This window comes from Pongo abelii, chromosome 2, assembly GCF_028885655.2.
Source record: "Pongo abelii isolate AG06213 chromosome 2, NHGRI_mPonAbe1-v2.0_pri, whole genome shotgun sequence".
NCBI classification, from domain to species: domain Eukaryota; kingdom Metazoa; phylum Chordata; class Mammalia; order Primates; family Hominidae; genus Pongo; species Pongo abelii.
In genome coordinates, this window is record NC_085928.1 from 92,318,057 (window position 1) to 92,336,042 (window position 17,986).

Consider the following 17,986-nt stretch of genomic DNA (forward strand, 5'->3'; position numbering starts at 1 on the left):
TGATACATTATTCCCAGAATCAATTGTAAAGAGGAAACTGGCCATTTTTGGCATGAGGAAATGTAATTACACAGAGGCAAGTTTCCCAGTTCCTAGCTCTAGAGGTCTTCTTTTCCATGGTAGCCATCTGATTAAGTTTTTAAGCTTTCAGGACAGGTCTTTTGTCCAAAACAACATTAAACGAACAAATGGCAACCCAATTCTAAGACAAAGAGGCTTCAGAGCAAGGCTGGCTGGACACAAAGCTACCCCTTCAACTCATATTGCCAATGGGAACCTGTCAGCAAGACCAGAAGGAAAATCCTACACTTAAGAACATGATGTAATTTTGCTTCTAGGAATAAAGTTTTCCAAGTGGAAATAAAGCTAAGACTTCTAAGAAATGATTCATTCCATTTTAAGGGTGGAAGAGAACCCATTAAGTAGAAACCCAACTCATGAAAGATATCGTTATTGTGACTAGGATAGGAAGTCCCACAGATAGAGGAGTCCTAATGCAGGAAGAATTCTGATACTGAGAATTTGTCAGCTAAACAAGAAAAAACATGAAGCATTTTCTCAGAGTAGTTATCTCTGGTTTCTCCAGGAACAGTGGATAAGAAACAAATCTACATGGCCATATAAGCATCTATAGAAAAATAAACATTACTTTCATATTGTGTAGAGATTCTTCATCAGAGCTTCCAGGATACTTAGAGGGTTCAAAAATAGGCCTGAGGAGGTAGGGAGAATGATGAAACCCTATAAGTTACATGTAAATCTATGTGTAGATAGATGCATGTGTCTTCTTTGTGAAGGGGGTCTCAAGAATTCATCAGATTATCAAAGCGGGACAAGACTTAGAAGCCATGAAATTCTAACAGTTGAAAACCTTTCTTGGCCATGCAGCTCCTTTGATTAACATATGTTACCAGTGAAAAGTCACTCCATGTTTGAGTACAGCCATAGGCTGGAACTGTTACTGAAACACCAGGGGTTCAGTCTAGGTCTGGCTGCTCACTGCACAGAAAGCCAATCACTGAGATGACAAGCATCACCAAGGAAGGCTTTAATCGGGTGCTGCAGTCGAGAGAGGAGATGGGAGCTCAGTCTCAAATCCAGCTCCCCGACTGACTAAAACTAGAGAGTTATATAGCAGGGAAGAAACGTAACAATGTGTAAGAAAACAAGAACTAAGGAGGGGCAAGGAGGCATTTGGTGCAATGGTCTAGTGAACTTCAGCAGTCCTTTGATACTTTCTTGAGAGGCCTGAAGGTCCTTTCCTGAGGAAGGAACTCAAATAAAGCAAATATAAGTGTGAAGTTTTAACAGCAGAAGGGTCAATTTCTATGTTTATCCAAAACAACTGTCTATAGGACTATTGGGCAGGTTTCAGAACCACATCCATTTTGTTCTTCCACACACTTCTAAGGCTTACCACATGGGGGACCTACCAAGAAACAAACATGTTCATCACAACAAAAGAATATTCACACAACAATCATGGTTAAAGGAAATATACAAGGTTGGCACTGGAAGAGATGTGCTGTCCCTCCCCAACATTAATAAAGGAGTTGGAGACATGATCCCTCCCTCACCCTGGCTCTAAGCAAATACACAGCAGCATCTGACCTAGTGCACCCACACCCTTCTTCTGTCCAGCAGGATGGATCACTGAGAAGACTGACACAGCAGAAGCAAAATATCACCATCAATCCTAACAAAATTAACAGTGACTCATACCACCACAGCCTCTTTTTCAACAGCCAGTGGGGGCAAAAAAAAAACTTTAAACTTTGCTATCAAGAGAAGGTTCTGAGAGAGACTCCTCTTCATGTTGCCAACTTTTCTATTTTCTTAAGGGTGAAAATGAAGGCAACCCAGTTTCGTACAAAATGTCACCTTTCAAAAATGGGAACAGACAGTGAAAAGAAACTGTGTCAAATGAAACACACGATGAACGTCATCAACCAGTAGTGAGTCTACTCAAACCATGATGCCTGTGGCTTCTGTGTTTCTCCAGTTAAACAAAGGTGAGAAACAAGGATGGATACCCACCTGCCATACTATGGAAAAAGGGTTTCCAGAGAGAGGAAGTTAGGTACTGTACAGGTGTCATTTGCAAAATGACTGAGGGTAAGGGCATAGCATCTGAGTAACATAAAGACCGAAGCACAGCTACACGTTGAGATCTTGACTTTCTCTCACCTCAACAGGAAACCTCCTGCCATTGATGCTGTGTTCAGAGCCCGCTGAGCCATTGCTGTGGCCCCAGTGAAATTCCACCTTCTCAGCTTTGAATCTGCCAGGTAGACCAGCTCCACTGACAAAATAGTCGTCTTTCAGAAGGATGGCGACTGTGTGAAATGAATGAGAAGAGAGGAAAACAAAGTGAGTTTCAAAACCAAATGGAGTTTTTCTGTTACTTCTAATAAAGTTCACCATTACCATGATATGAATTATGTCCTCATGTATCTGTGAAAAAATACGTTGAACACACCTGCCTGAATAAATTAGTTCATTCTAGCTGCAGAATGCTCTCAGAGCACCAGTTGGCCCTAAATCATGATACTTTCCAGAGAATGATCTCAGAATTACTTATCCATTTACAGATTTTTTTAAAAAATGGAAACAATGACAGAAAAAGTCGCTCTGAATCTCCTAAAAAAAGTCTCCTAAAACTGCTTGATGGTCAAAATCATCTAGAGAGCAAGATTTTTCTTTTTAAGCACTGATTCATGGGGCTACCCCAAGATTCAAGGTCTGGAACAAGAGAGGAAATATATATTATCAGCCAGATGCAATAGGCATGTTTCTTTGGTCAGAAAATGTAGGCAAGATATCAGGAAATAAAAATTTGTGGGTGCTTCCAATATTAAGGCAACAGTAAGTGGGAAGACAGTTGGGAGTCTGTATTTAGTAACAGTACCCAGGAAAGTGTAATGCAAAAATCTACTCTTGAAGTCACTCAAATACTGGCAGCTAACTAGTTTTCTTGACTGTTTCTTTTAGTTTCAAGCAAAAAATATTTTCCCTTAACCCATCCAAAGAACACCTGAAAGCATCCGCAACATAGGTAACCTCAATTAAATTCCAACCCTAAATTTCAAAAATATACTGCTCTTTCTTGAAATACAGGAAGCAGAAATTGAGAATAACTTGGATTTATACTGACAAAAAATATTTTTCCAAAAGGAATATGATGTCTAAATGCATAAAAAACAAATTCTGTTCAAGAGATATATTCCCTTTTTTTGTTTCTCTAGAAGTGGACTCATTCATTCATTCATTCATTCATTCAATAAATACTTATTGGCAGCTAAATACATGTAAGGTGCCAAACAATATACCGAATGGTTTGTGATCAAAAGCCAAGCTTGTGTAAGCCATGGGAAAGTACTTATCCTCATTGTCTCCTCTTCCTAAAGAGATCCTAGTTAGAGCTTTAGCGAGAAATCCTGCATGAAAATTAGGTCTCCATAAAAGATAGGGACTAGGCTAATGACCCATTTCTAGAATACTGCAATTAGTTTCAGTACTTCTCTATATAAAGGAAGCATTAAAAGCAAGTGAAGGAACCCTCTCATAGAAATCCCTTTTTATTGCATTCAAAAGGCAGTTTTTCTCCAACTTCTGAAAAAATATACAAGGAATGCTCAATTAGTAGAACAGCAAATTAAAGGATAAAATGAAGTAAAAGCAAGTGTTTCTTGTGCCAATTAAACATGCTACAGCACTGTGCCACCTTCACTCTGTGTTGGGCATGTTTTAGAACAGGGGTCATAAACTTTTCCTGTAAAGGGCCAGTTGGTAAATATTTTAGGCTTTGCAGGCCAATTGGTCTCTAGTGTAACTACTCAATCTTGTCTTTATAGCACAGAAGCAGCCAAAGATAATACTTAAATGAATGGGTAAGGCTATGATCCAATAAACTTTTATTTAGCCACACTGATATTTAAATTTGACAAAATTTTCAATGTGTCATGAAATATTACCGACTTTTCATTTTCAAATCATTTAAAAATGTAAAAATGAGAAACTTATCATTGTGTGACCCCTAAAATATAATATCTTAGAAGATAATATCTAAAATCTTATATAAAATGTATCTATATATACAGATATTATAAAATATCTTCTAAAATATTATATTATACCAACCACATACCTTTCGTTCTGATGTCAAAACATCTAGGCATTAGCTCAGTAGTGTTTCAAACACTGTTGATTCTTCTCAGCCAGTTATAAGTTCCATACATAACATTTTGCATCCAGAGGACGAAGGCAAAACATTATGATTGCATCTGTTACAATACACTCAGGGAATCAGCAGCATCTTATAAATATTTGATTTTACCTAAATCATTTATGTCTCTGTCAGGGGTCATTTTACTTGTTTTATATGAATAATTAAAAGCATAATTAGGGAACTGTGCAATCTGAAACATTAATCTCATTTTTCATTTTACAGTGTTTCTCACCAGAGCACACAGCATGTTACATGTCCACCCACCCCTTCCAAAAATGTCTTATATTTTTGTTTACACACGAAACTGAAATGAGAGAACTTTCCCAGCTAGCACATTTTCTGATGACCAGTGATAACACTGAACTGTTTGAAACAGAATGTACCGAAGGTAGTCACTGCAGGGCACAAGATGTCATGCATATGAGCTCAAGACATGTTGGAATTCCATCCTGCCACTTTACAGTAGTGTGACCTCCGGAAGATTACCCAATTTCTCTGTGCCTCAGTTTCTACCACTGTTCAAATGGTGACAATTACTGCAGTGCCTACCTGGCTGGGCTATTTTGACACCTGGAGAAAAATCACACTGGGAAAGCAGATGATCCACGGCCAGGAAGCCAGCAAACACATATTCAGTGGTGGTTATATTTTCAAACTCATTTCTAGAATCAAGGCTGGAGCTCCTGGACAGCACGGAAGACTGGCCACACAGGTGTAACTCTCTGTTTTCAGAGAAAGTTATACTTTAAAGCAATACTGTCTTTGTCACACAATAACAAGTGTCATTAGGCAAGGACAATAGGAAGAGCAGGGGTGGCTCAAATACTATTTGAGAGGAGATCTTTTATTTTACTTTTTTTGAGATGGCATCTAACTCTGTCGGTTCTGAAGAGCAGGGAAGTGAGAAGGCTTCTCAAGAAAATGTTCAAAACCTAAAGCAATATGTAAACATTTGCATGCCAAAAAGGATGTGACACTGGTCTCCTTTTTCTCTGGATGCTTCTCTCTCTGGATGTCTCTTCCCACATGTCTTCCTCTTTTCTGTTGCCTAGGTCTGCACCATTCTTTCTACATTCTAAGTTCTCTGTAATTTGGCACCCAGGTTTGCCCTGGGTAAGAATACACAGGCAGAAACAGCAATAAGAGACAGAGTCTTGCTCTCTTGCCCAGGCTAGAGCACAATGATGTGATCACCACTCACTGCAACCTCAGCCTCCCAGGTTCAAGTGATTCTCCTGCCTCAGTGTCCTGAGTAGCCACGCTCAAATAATTTTTGTATTTTTAGTAGAGACAGGGTTTCACCATGTTAGCCAGGTTGGTCTCGAACTCCTGACCTCAAGAGATTCGCCCACCTTGGCCTCCCAAAGTGCCGAGATTACACAGGTGTGAGTCACTGTGCCCAGCCTGGGCCTGGGGGGAGATCTTAAGTATTGAGTAGATGCTTTTAGTTCACTAAAACACAGAATAAAAAAGATACTGCCTTTTCTGAATTATTTCTATCTTTTTGATCATATCAAAGAAAAGAAAATCATAGTTGGGTGCTAATATAACCCACATAGTTCCCTGATACTCATTCCTTTCTCACTTTTACTCAAGATTAAGCATAACCCTAAAATTTAATAACATGAGCAAGGTTGATTTATTTTTGTAGATTATGGACATATTTCTAGCAGTCAGTCTCTACCAGTCAAACAGAACTTGTTTTTCCAATAATGGTGTTGATAAAGAGTTTTCTTTTAAAATCAATTCATTTAATCAAAATGAAATAAGTAAATTAGAAGAAAACGGTACTACAAAAATAATAAATACAAATAAAATTTAATCTAAAAATTAAAACAACAGCAGGAAAAGTTGAATCTGGATAAGGCACAAACTGGAAGGTGCCAAGCTAACAGCTAAAGACAGAAGAACAATGAATGGTGTTACAGACTGAATGTTTTTGTCCCTGGAAACTCACAAATTGAAACCCCAATCCCCCATGTAATGGAATGATGCGTCAGGGCCTTTGGGAGGTGATTAGGCCATGAGGGTGGAACCCTCGTGAATGGGATTAGTGCACTTAAAAAAGAGATCCCCAGGCCAGGCACAGTGGCTCACGCTTGTAACCCCAGCGCTTTGGGAGGCTGATGGGGGCGGATTACCTGAGGCCAGGAGTTTGAGACCAGCCTGGCCAACATGGTGAAATCCCGTCTCTACTAAAAGTACAAAAGGTTAGCCGGGTGTGGTGGCGGGCACCTGTAATCCCAGCTACTTGGCAGGCTGAGGCAGGAAAATCACTTGAGCCCAGGAGGTGGAGGCTGCGGCGACCAAGATAATGCCACTGCACTCCAGCCTAGGTGACAGAATGGGATATCATCAAAAAAAAAAAAAAAAAAAAAAAAAGAAAGGAAAAAAAAGAGGCCTCCAGCCAGCTGCCTTCCCTTCTACCATGGAATGTGAGAAGGTATCATCTATGAATCAGAAAGCAGGCCCTCACCAGACACTGAATCTGCTGGTGCCTTAATCTTGGACCTCCAGCCTCCAGAACTCTGAGAAATGTTTACTGTTTAGGCCACCAGTTTATGTTATTTTGTTACAGCAGCCTGAACTAACTAGGACAGATGGGCTAAGAGGAAAGACAGGAAAGGTCTACGTGGTGAATGAAGTTTCTAGAACTATCCTGATTGTGATTAATGTAGATTTTGATGAAATCAAAGCAGAATGATGGAGATAGTAGAAGAAGCTGGAAGCTTCAAATTCAGGGTTTCTTAACCTAGAGGCCAAAAGTCCATAGCCGTGGCTACCTATGGGCTCTGGAGGTCTGTATCTTCTTGATATAGTAAGTAAATTTCTGAGCACAGTGCACACATGGAGCTTAGGAGCTGTACTCTGTAGCCAGTAAGTCCAAACTTGAATCCTAGTTCTGCCACTGTCCACTTACGAGAAAGTTAATGCACTTCTTGGTGCCTTCGTTCCTATTCTGTAAAATTGGAATAAGATAGCAGCTACTTCACAGGTTTGTTAAGGGGTTCACAAGGGCTGATATACGAAGAATGCTCACGGCAGCAATTCATACACATCATAGAATAGCACTGGTGTTATGCAACCTTTAGGAAGGTTATTATCCTAGGAAGGATCCACAGATTTCACCAGATTCTCCCTATGTCTGGGGCTTCCCATGATGTAAAGACGCTCCAGGCCATGCAAAGGGCCAGGGCAAAGCGTGGGTCAGGTCACATCTTAAATAAGGAATTAGTTTTCTCCTGAACTGGAAGGGTTGACCAAGTACCTGGCATTCATAGCATTCTTTGCAGGACATCCCCCAACTGTTTATAAATTAAATTCAACGTGTGTATAACACAGGCTAAAGCAAATGTTCACACCAAAATCTGAGTAAACAGCAGCAGGTGCTAAAAAGTAAAGAAAAATGGATGAGAGGAAAACTAGCAGCTTACTATCATATCCTCCTACCCTGATGCACCGTTGCCAAGACTATAAGGTAGAAAAAAAAGCCTACCATTATTGGACCCTAATGATGGGATCCCCAGACCACTTTCCACAATACTTGTGACATCACAGGGTTGCCCTGGGGCTCGTGGTAAAAGGGAAACACTCTTGTCTGAAAGTCAGAATGCATTGGCTCTAGTTCCAGCCTTCCACTAATTTTCCTGTAGACATTGACATTTATGTTTTTCAAACACTCAACAAATATTTACTGAGTAATCACTTGCGGAAAAAGGTGGGTAAATCAGACACAACTCTTGCCCTTATGGAACTTACGGCTGATGGGAAAGACAGGTCCCAAGAACTAAACAGACAACAGAAGCAAACTTGCGAGTGGGACAAGGGGTAGCACCTGAGCATCGAACCCCAGAGGAGAGAAGGGGAGGGTGTCATGGTCTGAGCTGAGAGTTAAAGGAGCTACCCCGGGGAAATGCCAACAAGATGGGAGAACATCAAGAAAGCATCAATGGCCCCGTGGTAGTGGTAATGAGTAAGAGAAAGCCAAGGTGACAGGTACCCAGAGAGCACGATGGGACACGAGGACAGAGTTTGAGGCACGGACAGTGAGCAGTCTGTGTTTGTCCCAAGACAAATGGGAAGTCCTTGATATGCTTGAGAAGGAGAACAACAAAGAGGGACAGACAGACAGGCAAGATCAGATTAGGGAACTAAGTAGATTACTCTGGCCACTCTGTGGAGAAGGCCTGGGAGGAAAGCAATGCTGGTCAGTAGAAATAAGTGAGAAGCTGATAGCAGTAATCCAGTAAAGAGTCACTGGACGTGCTGAGTAAGAGCAACCTCAGATATCCAAGAGATGATAAACTGCAGGATTATCCTGGGTCTCAGTTAACTCACTGCTAAACTGAGTGAGATGAACAAGGTGGATTAGTTAACACTTTAACCATATAAGGCATGAAAGATGGAGGAGTCTAGCAGAGAACGCTGTACCCTAAAAAAGAAAAAGTTCTTCAAAAAATGGCCTGTAACATTCAGGGTAATTGGTTAATTAGGCTTCTGTCTACACAAAAACTAGTTCCTACTACTGAACTTGGGGACTGAGGCTGTGGGGATAACAAAGAAAATGGAGCTTAGCAGACAGGAAACACAGCTTGCAGAGTACCTAGCCAAAGAGTGACCCAGTGAAATAGCTCCAAGCTCAATTCCAGAGTTCAGGCAAAGCTGGATAGTATTAGAATGAAAGAACCCAAGAATGTGGGCCTTTGAAACAGGAAAATGTATAAAGTAGAGCAAAAGTACACTTAGCATTCCCCAATATAAACAATGCCAAGGGCCCAGATGTTTCCAAACGTCTGTCTACTTGGCTGATGTTCTGCTCTTAATCAGAAGCTTGGCAGTCTCTTTGTAGGTGAAATGACCTATTCATCAGTGACATAAACAAAACTCAGAGTAAAAAAGCAACTGTTGATCAAGGAATGATGACTCCACAATGGTCTACCATCATCGTTCCATATTTACACCTATTAAGGATCATTACATTGAGGAGGCTACTGGAAGTGTTATAATTAAAAATAAAAGTAATGATTGGTACCAGGTGAGTTTGAAACCCTCCCAAAAATACATTTGGGGAACATTCATGTATTTCACTTTTCCAGGCCCTCCCCATCCAATATTATCAGAGATAAGAGAGGTTTTATTGAAATAAGAACACATTTAGGTTATTATTGTCAATATCAAAATCTACTCCACAGATACAACAAATAAAAACATTTTTTAAACTTCAGTTATCTTCTATGGCCAGCTCTAAGTAAGGAAGGAAGACAGGAAGAAGGGCGAGAAGGGGGCCAACGCTAGGAGCAGGGACTGAAAACAGGCAGAATCAGGCAGAGAGACAGAGACATGCCCCAGCGGAGGCAAATGCAAGAAGACACAGGAGGAAATGTGGGAGAGAATGAAACAACAAAAAATGTAAAGGCTCATGGAGAGATCTGTAGAGAAAGACATATCGAGTCCAACAGAATACAAAGAATAGGCAGAGGTTGCAGTGAGCAGAGATTGCACCACTGCACTCCAGCCTAGAGACAGAGTGAGACTCCATCAAAAAAAGAAAAAGAAAAAGAAGGATGGAGGGACAGAGGGAGGGAGGGAGGGAGGGAGGGAGGGAGGGAGGGAGGGAGGGAAGGAAGGAAGGAAGGAAGGAAGGAAGGAAGGAAGGAAGGAAGGAAGGAAGGAAGGAAGGAAGGAAGGAAGGAAGGAAGGAAGGAAGGAAGGAAGGAAGGAAGGAAGGAAGGAAGGAAGGAAGGAAGGAAGGAGGAAAGCCTAGACTATCAGAAATATATGAAGACACACACATACACAATACACACACACACCCATACCCACACACCCACACCCCCCTCACACACACACAAACACACATTTCCTAGAAACTTCCTAACCAATCTCTTGATTACTAAAGGCATCCGTATTACACTTGAGCAACCATGCCACTGTTGGATCACATCTTGCATGAGGGCTAGGCACAAAAGTCCATCAGTCTTGGAGGGGAATCAGACATCATGAAGATTGCTATCGAAAACCTTGTAATGAGCCAGGCGCAGTGGCTCATGCCTGTAATCCCAGCACTTTGGGTGGCCGAGGTGGGGCAGATTGCTTGAGGCCGGGAGTTTGAGACCAGCCAGGCCAACATGGAGGAACCCTGTTTCTACTAAAAATATAAAAATGAACTTGGCGTGGTGGCATGCACCTGTAATTCCACCTACTTGGGAGGCTGGGACATAAGAATCACTTGAACCTAGGAGACGGAGGTTGCAGTGAACCAAGATGGTGACATTGCATTCCAGCCTGGGCAACATAGCAAGACTCTGTCTCAAAAAAAAAAAAAAAAGAAAAAGAAAAAAGAAAAAGAAAACCTGTAAGGTGCCCATCTAAAGTGGTAGCCTGGTGCTGACTCTCAGTAAGACTCACAAATCCTTGTCTCAACTGACCTTGGAAGAGACAAGTGGCTCTTCAGGGCTGCAGAGAGGCAGCAGTCAACAGGGCAAAGAGTATCTTTCAACTCCAGATACTTGCTTGACCTTGGGGAGGGGTAGTTACCCCTGGCCGGTGTCTGAGCAGAGCAGCAGAGCTACATCCTCCTCCAACACTTAGCTTGGGTCACAAGCTCAGTCAGGGAAATAGCATGTGGAAATGACCAAGGTTGTTAAGATTTCATTTTTCTCTTTTTACCAGCTTGCAATTAGTTTGTTCATTATTTAGCTTGCCTCTGTGTGCTCTTAGGTTGCTACTCTACTGAAAACTTCTAAGAGCCAGGTAAAGTAAACTCAATGCAACAGTGTCCTACTACTTGCCTTACTTTTATGGGCTCAGTAACATACTAGAAAATGACTCTTGACTTCCCCATCTATACATAGTTTCCCTCCCATTGATTCTTGTGTGAACTCAATAACCATATTTTGAATCCACCTGTATCAGGCACTATGGCATATGCAGACAAATAGGGAAGACTGTAGGCAAAGAAAAAATATAATCAACCAATACAATGTGAGAAGACGAAAGTAGCATGCCTTGTGGTAAACACATTTACTATTTGTCCTCAGTGTGGGATATAAGAAAAAGTAGTTTAAAAAAAAAAACAAAATGAAAACCCTCCCAATAGTTAAAATTCATAGAAGGCCACGTCTTATTAACATACATCAGAAGCACCGTCTAAGTATTAAATTCTGATCATTTTGCTGGAAGCTAATGCTAGGAACAGCAAGATTGTCTTGAAATGTTATTGATGAATGCATTACCTTTTCATTCTACAAAAATGAAAGAAAGGGAAATAACTTTAGATGAAATCAAATGGGAACTGGCACAATAGATAGTTACGGCTCCTCAGGAAGAAATAGAGAGATGCTATCTGTCTTGTGAAGATATTTTAGACAACTTTCGAGAAGTGGGCTAGGTACAACCAAGTTGCTCTATTGATTATGCTGGATAGGATATATAGCACTCTCAGGGGGTTAAGACAGATCTGAACATTTAAGCTGTTTTATGGGAGAGTTACTGTCTGTATGTAATAGGCTGCTTTAAATATTAACTTTCTATATTCATATTTTAATATACAAAAGACAGAGTCTATTTTACAGATAAGTGACCTGTAAATTTCCATCAGAAAAGAATAAATACTCCCTCTTGAATTTATTTCCTGGAATATAAAGTTCCACAAAATACTCTAAAATACTTTTAGGTATGCAAGATAGATATAAAATGGATGGCACAAAGACAGACCATGTGGCTTATGATACATGAATTTTTTTAAATTAAACTTTTAATATTTCTCAGAATAGCAGATTCACATGCAGTTGTAAGAAATAATGCACAGATACCATGACCCCTTTAATCCATTTCTCTTAATTGTACCATCTTTCAAAACTAGTACAGTGAGCCGGGCACAGAGGCTCACGTGTGTAATCCCAGCACTTTGGGAGGCAGAAGTGGGCAGATCACCTGAGGTTGGGAGTTCGAGACCAGGCTGACCAACATGGAGAAACCCCGTCTCTACTAAAAATATAAAAAATTAGCCGGGTGTGGTGGCGCATGCCTGTAATCCCAGCTATTCGGGAGGCTGAGGCAGGAGAATTGCTTGAACCCAGGAGGTGGAGGTTGCGGTGAGCTGAGATCACACCATTCCACTCCAGCCTGGGCAACAAGATCGAAACTCCATCTCAAAAAAATAAATAAATAAATAAACCAAACAAACAACAACAAAAAAAACTATACTACAGTGATAGGTGGTTTCTTAAACAAAAAAAAAAAAAAAAAAAAAAGAATTAGGTTGCCTATCAATATTATTCAATGTGGAAATTATCAACCCCACCCTAATTTAGCCTGCACTAATATGTACTGTTCAGTTGAATTTATATGATCCAGACAAAACAGAGCAAATAAATACTCATTTCTCCAAAATTCTAAAAAATTTATGAACTCATGTGGCATGTTAAGATCTACAGAATAGCCAAGCATGGTGGCTCATGCCTGTAATCCTAGCATTTTGGGAGGCTGAGGCAGGCAGATCACTTGAAGCCAGGAGTTCAAGACCAGTCTGGCCAACGTGGCAAAACCTTGTCTCTACTAAAAATACAAAAATTAGCCGGGCATGGCCGGGCACGGTGGCTCACGCCTGTAATCCCAGCACTTTTGGAGGCTGAGACGGGCAGATCACTTGAAGTCAGGAGTTCCAGAGCAGTCTGGCCAGCGTGGTGAAATCCCGTCTCTACTAAAAATACAAAAATTAGCCGGGGGTGGTGGCGCGCACTCCTGTAGTCCCAGCTACTCGGGTTGCTGAGGTGGAAGAATTGCTTCAACCCGGGAGGCGGAGGTTGCAGTGAGCCGAGACTGCGCCATTGCACTCTGGCCTGGGTGACAGAGTGAGACTCTGCCTCAAAAAAAAAAAAAAAATTAGCCGGGCATGGAGGTGGGTGTCTGTAATCCCAGTTACTCAGGCCGATGAGGCACGAAAACTGCTTGAACCCGGGAGGCAGAGGTTGCAATGAGCTGAGATCATGCCACTGAACTCCAGCCCGGGCAACAGAGTGAGACCGTCTCAAAAAAAAAAGACCTACCAAATGAAGGAAGTTTCTATTAGTGTTAAAACAAAACAATACAAGTTGATTTCTGCACCCAAGTTTCTAAACCACCATAAGTTAAAACTCTTTCAAGAGATTTAAAAAAAAATGCAAAAACGCACGTTCTTTGTTTCAAATTGCATATAACTGGTTGTCACTTTTTAAAAACCCTTTCTACAGAATCATCTTAGAGTATTTACGATATATTTGCCTATCTAATATTATGTCGCGAATTTTACAGTAATAAGTTGTATGAGAGTAACAAAGATTTATTTCTGCTTCTCAGAACACTGTGCTTCTGAAATTTCTGAGACTGATGGCTTCGTATTCGGATAGCTTTGCTCTAAAATCAAGTGCATGCACTCAGAGATATGCAACAGGTTGTGGATCACTCTAGGAAGCCAGGAGAGTGACACAGATTGATAATCAGCTTCTGGAAGACCAAGGTCATGAATCAACTTGCATTGAGTGAACCCTACATACGTCTAAAACCTGTCATTGGTGATACGAAGCTGAAAGCTGTCACTGAAACGTGTTATCTTTGCCGAAGGCTGTCAAGCATTGCAAGTCAAGTAGAAAACCATATCAGAGAGCCCAGTGATTGTCTTTGACAGCCCTCCAGAATTTGGTGCTGAGGTGGTACTCAGTTCCAATCTGATTGCACCCAGTGTGGCAAAGCTCTCGCCCACTACATTTAGATGGTCTGAAGATAAATAATCTCATTGCAGTTATCCTAAGAACACCATATTTAAAACATAAAGTAGGGCAACTGATAGGTAAATTCCGAATTTTAACAATAAGCACACAATCTGTGCTGGATTGGTAGAGAGGTGGTGAAGTGGCTGTAATCCCAGCCCTTTGGGAGGTCGAGGCGAGGAGATCACCTGAGGTCAGGAGTTCGAGACCAGTCAGGCCAACATGGCGAAATTCTGTCTCTACTAAAAACACAAAAACTAGCTGGGAGTGGTGGCACATGCCTGTAATCCCAGCTACTTGGGAGGCTGAGGCAGCAGAATCGCTTGAACCTAGGAGGTGGAGGTTGCAGTGAACCAAGATCATGCCACTGCACTCCAGCCCGGGCAACAGAGTGAGACTCCGTCTCAAAAATAAAAAAAATTACGTACAAATAACATTATTGGATCATCAGTTTTTTCTAAGCAGCTACTCATATAGATGAATCAAGCTACAGGAGAGGGTCAGCTGCTTTAACACAGGAAGCAGAATTGTTTCTGGGGGACATTATAAAAAAGGCCCAAAGCCAGGAATCACTGCGCTAAGTGAGTGGGAAGCAATTCTATGAACATACCAGGCAAACTCAAAGCAATCAGCTATGAATAATCTCAAACGATGGTTTGGAGAAAGAAAGAAAATGGATCCCTAAAGCTGCCCATTTAGCCAGTTAGGTTATTTAAAAAAAAAAAAAAAAAAAAAGGCAACTTTGTGACCTACAACATGAATAGGATCAAAGGGCTAGGAGCGAAGTCATTTTCACCCAGCATGAGGGCTCTGACAGCCAAGGCTCCTGAAAGGGATTACTAACAGTGGTTCACAGTGACATCCTTGGTTACAAAGGGTTCACTTTAAAAAGAGAAAGAGAAAAAAAAACTTCCTTTAATGGGCCAAAGTTATAAGTAGTTAAGTAATAAGAGTGAAAAATATCTTTAGGCATCAACAGAACCGCAGGTAACACTAAGCAGAGATGTAATACAACATCCCAGAGCTTATTTTCAGATTGTACAGTGGAGCACAGCAAGGCATTCTCTGGTACTTACAAGGACAATCTATAAACTGATATTTGCACAACAGTAATTGAGAGGGAGGCAGCTCTTCGCATTAGCAATGGCAAAAAGACGATGCTGCATATTCACAAATCCCAAAGTGACAAGTGGAAGAATTGAATTGCTGGTCTGATACACAAAGGGATGAGACAGTTCATCTGTACTCGGAAGTAATAAAAAATATTAATAAAGCAAAATCTCAAGAAAGATAAGAATTCTGTTTTCATTTGCATATTTGGCACAATGTTACCTGATAGAACTTTCTGCAATGAGAGAATGTTCTCTGTCTGGGCTGCCCAATAGGGTGGTCACTAGCCGTATGTGGCTGATAAGCACTTGAAATGTACCTAGTACAACTGAGGGACCAAATTTTCATATTATTTAATTTTTAATTAAAACTTAAATGGAAGTAGTCACATGTGGCTAGTGGCTACCAGATTGGGTAGCTTTCTGAAAGTCCTTCTACATACCTTACACCTATTAACTCATTTAATCACTACAATCCTAGGTCTAGATGTATAATATTTTATTATCTACAGTTTATATTTCTTAAAAAATGAAGCCACAGGGTGATTAGCCACAGAGTGATTTACTGAGTTACATAACTTGTTCTGAAACTAAGGACTGATTTAGGCTCCCTACAGCAATGTGCACTATTTAAGGAGCAAGTCATGGTTAAGGTAAACACCAGAGACATCCAAAAATAGTTCCTGTTGCTCTGTGGACAAATAAAGAAGCCATTGTCTACCTGTTTTCCCTGTGTTTTTCATCCAGGTTTTGTTAGAAGACTCATTGTCGAAGCCATCGAGTTGCAGTTCCTGGTATTCTTCCCCAACACGCGCATACTGGTCTAAAATGTCAACAGGAGACTGGTGATGGCCCCCACAGCTGACACTAGACGTGACCCAGTGCTCAGGACCATAGGCACCTGTTGAAAGAAGACAACACTTTAATCCTCATGGTTCAAGGGTCAGGGATAAAATGAATAAATCTTAGGAAGCTGGGCACTGCATCTCTCAACATGTCCCCAATCCAAAGAGGTGAATGTACTGAAAACTATGAATCAAACCCATTGGCCTGATGTGGCAACAAGATTTCAGAAAAGATGTTACTTAAGTTAGTTTTGCTTCTTGATTTACAATCAAACATTTGCTAACTTTATCTTTAATCAGGTTAAGAGAGTTGTGTAGAAGGGCTGTTAGGGTTGTCCATATTTCTGACAATTTTTAAATGTTTCCTAAAATAAGTAGAGCATTTATTCACAAAAAAAAGCACCTTCATCAAGTTAGCATGTTTTGCTACTGTGGGCAATATCCTAAATACAACTTTCTTCTTAGCCCATAAAAGACTGTAAACACGAAAAAGGGGAAAAAAATTAGAGGCAACAGAAAACTAGATGAGAGGCATTACAAATGATGGAGGCAATAAAGGCAGGTTTTTCCTTTGGCTAATTGTTAAAGATTTTTCAGTTTGGCTCTCATTTGTACACTTGAGTGTTAAGACACTCATCTCTCCTTTTCAATCCTTCTCTCTCATAGAAAATGCAGGTATAAAGTTACCTTCAGACTGGACTCTGCACTCATATAAATAAAGAATTTGGGGGGACATATGCCACAGAAATAAACGAAGAAAGCACAACCATAAAGCATAATTCTAATAGGTACCAATCAGGCATAAATACAGAAAACACACTGCATTTGCCTCCTTGTCCTATTTGGAAATGAAATATTATGGGAGCAGTTTCTATTACGTTGACTACAGGCTCTTAGACTTTTCTGCATCCTACTTTTAACCTTGTTGACACAACAAAGCGGGAGTAGCCTGCTGAAACAACTTTTGCTGGAAAGATTAAGATTGAATCCTTTATTGAGAATTAGATAAGAAAAAACTTCACAATTTTTAGCAAGTAAAACACAGGCTTCCCAATGAGAAAGCTTAATGTGTGTATATACATTCATCTACAGAAATACTGGTAGATGGGTGGGGATTTTTGTGCCTCCTGTATACTTAGCCTCGTACAATGGAAGACACAAAGAAATCTTGTTTAGTTTATTAGTAGGTAAGTCTAACTACTAGTCTTGTTAGTTTAGTAGTAGATAAACCTCCCTACCACTAAATAAGAGCCCACATGAGTGGCTGCCACCCAATCATTTGCCATGGCTTTCCCCATTCCCCAAAAACTGGTAGCAGTTCACAGTAGATACAAACAATGGTACAAGAAAAATGGGACAATCACAGAAAGTATTTTCCATTATGGTAAGGGAGGTTTCATGGCTGCAAGAGCAATGGATATAGCTCCTTAAAAATGATGCATATTTTTGCTATCTGGAAAATACCGCAGCCTCACTCTAACGCTTCAGTCATTTTCCCTAATCCTCATCCCAAAGAGTAAGATAAAAACAGACTATCCAAATGAACATGTTTGCTGACTGGCAAAGGTCTAGCAACCTTGGGGCACTTTTAAGTCATTTATAAGTGTCACGCTACTATCTGGAAAAAGTTCACATCACCATTTTCTTCACTGCACGATTCCAACTAAATTGTCATAGGCTTTTCACTCATGTATTTTTTTTACCTCTTTGTCAAATTCCCTATGACTGTGATGAGTCACAAAGGGATAGTATGCATTTGCCATATATTTAGCCAAATTTTATTTTGGCCAAACTTTATTTTCATCTTGCATCTATGTATTTGGAGGAAAGAAAAAAAAGGAGACGAACGAGACATAAGGAATGGCTCTAATTATCCTGTCTACAGCTTAAATTTTCTTCCAGATGCCAAAACAATCTATTGAAAAACCAAATAAAGTGATTGTTGATTTATTAGACGGCTGACCAAAATAGGAATTTTACTTAGCCACAATTGAGCTTGTAAATCCAAATTATGGAATCTAATGTTTTAATATCATAATATCATATGTGTATGTA

At 40.4% G+C, this 17,986-nt stretch overlaps 1 protein-coding gene across 6 annotated transcripts in view; it reads right to left on the minus strand.

Annotated features, from left to right (window-relative positions):
* PTPRG (protein tyrosine phosphatase receptor type G) overlaps window positions 1-17,986 on the minus strand; it is a 735,254-nt gene that overhangs the window by 291,075 nt on the left and 426,193 nt on the right. For all 6 annotated transcript variants that reach the window (XM_024244436.3, XM_024244435.3, XM_063722016.1 and 3 more), the window contains 2 exons: window positions 15,808-15,987; window positions 2,188-2,336 (listed from right to left, as the gene is read on the minus strand). In XM_024244436.3, coding sequence (XP_024100204.1) covers window positions 2,188-2,336; window positions 15,808-15,987 — 329 coding nt within the window. The remainder of the gene's footprint in view (window positions 1-2,187; window positions 2,337-15,807; window positions 15,988-17,986) is intronic.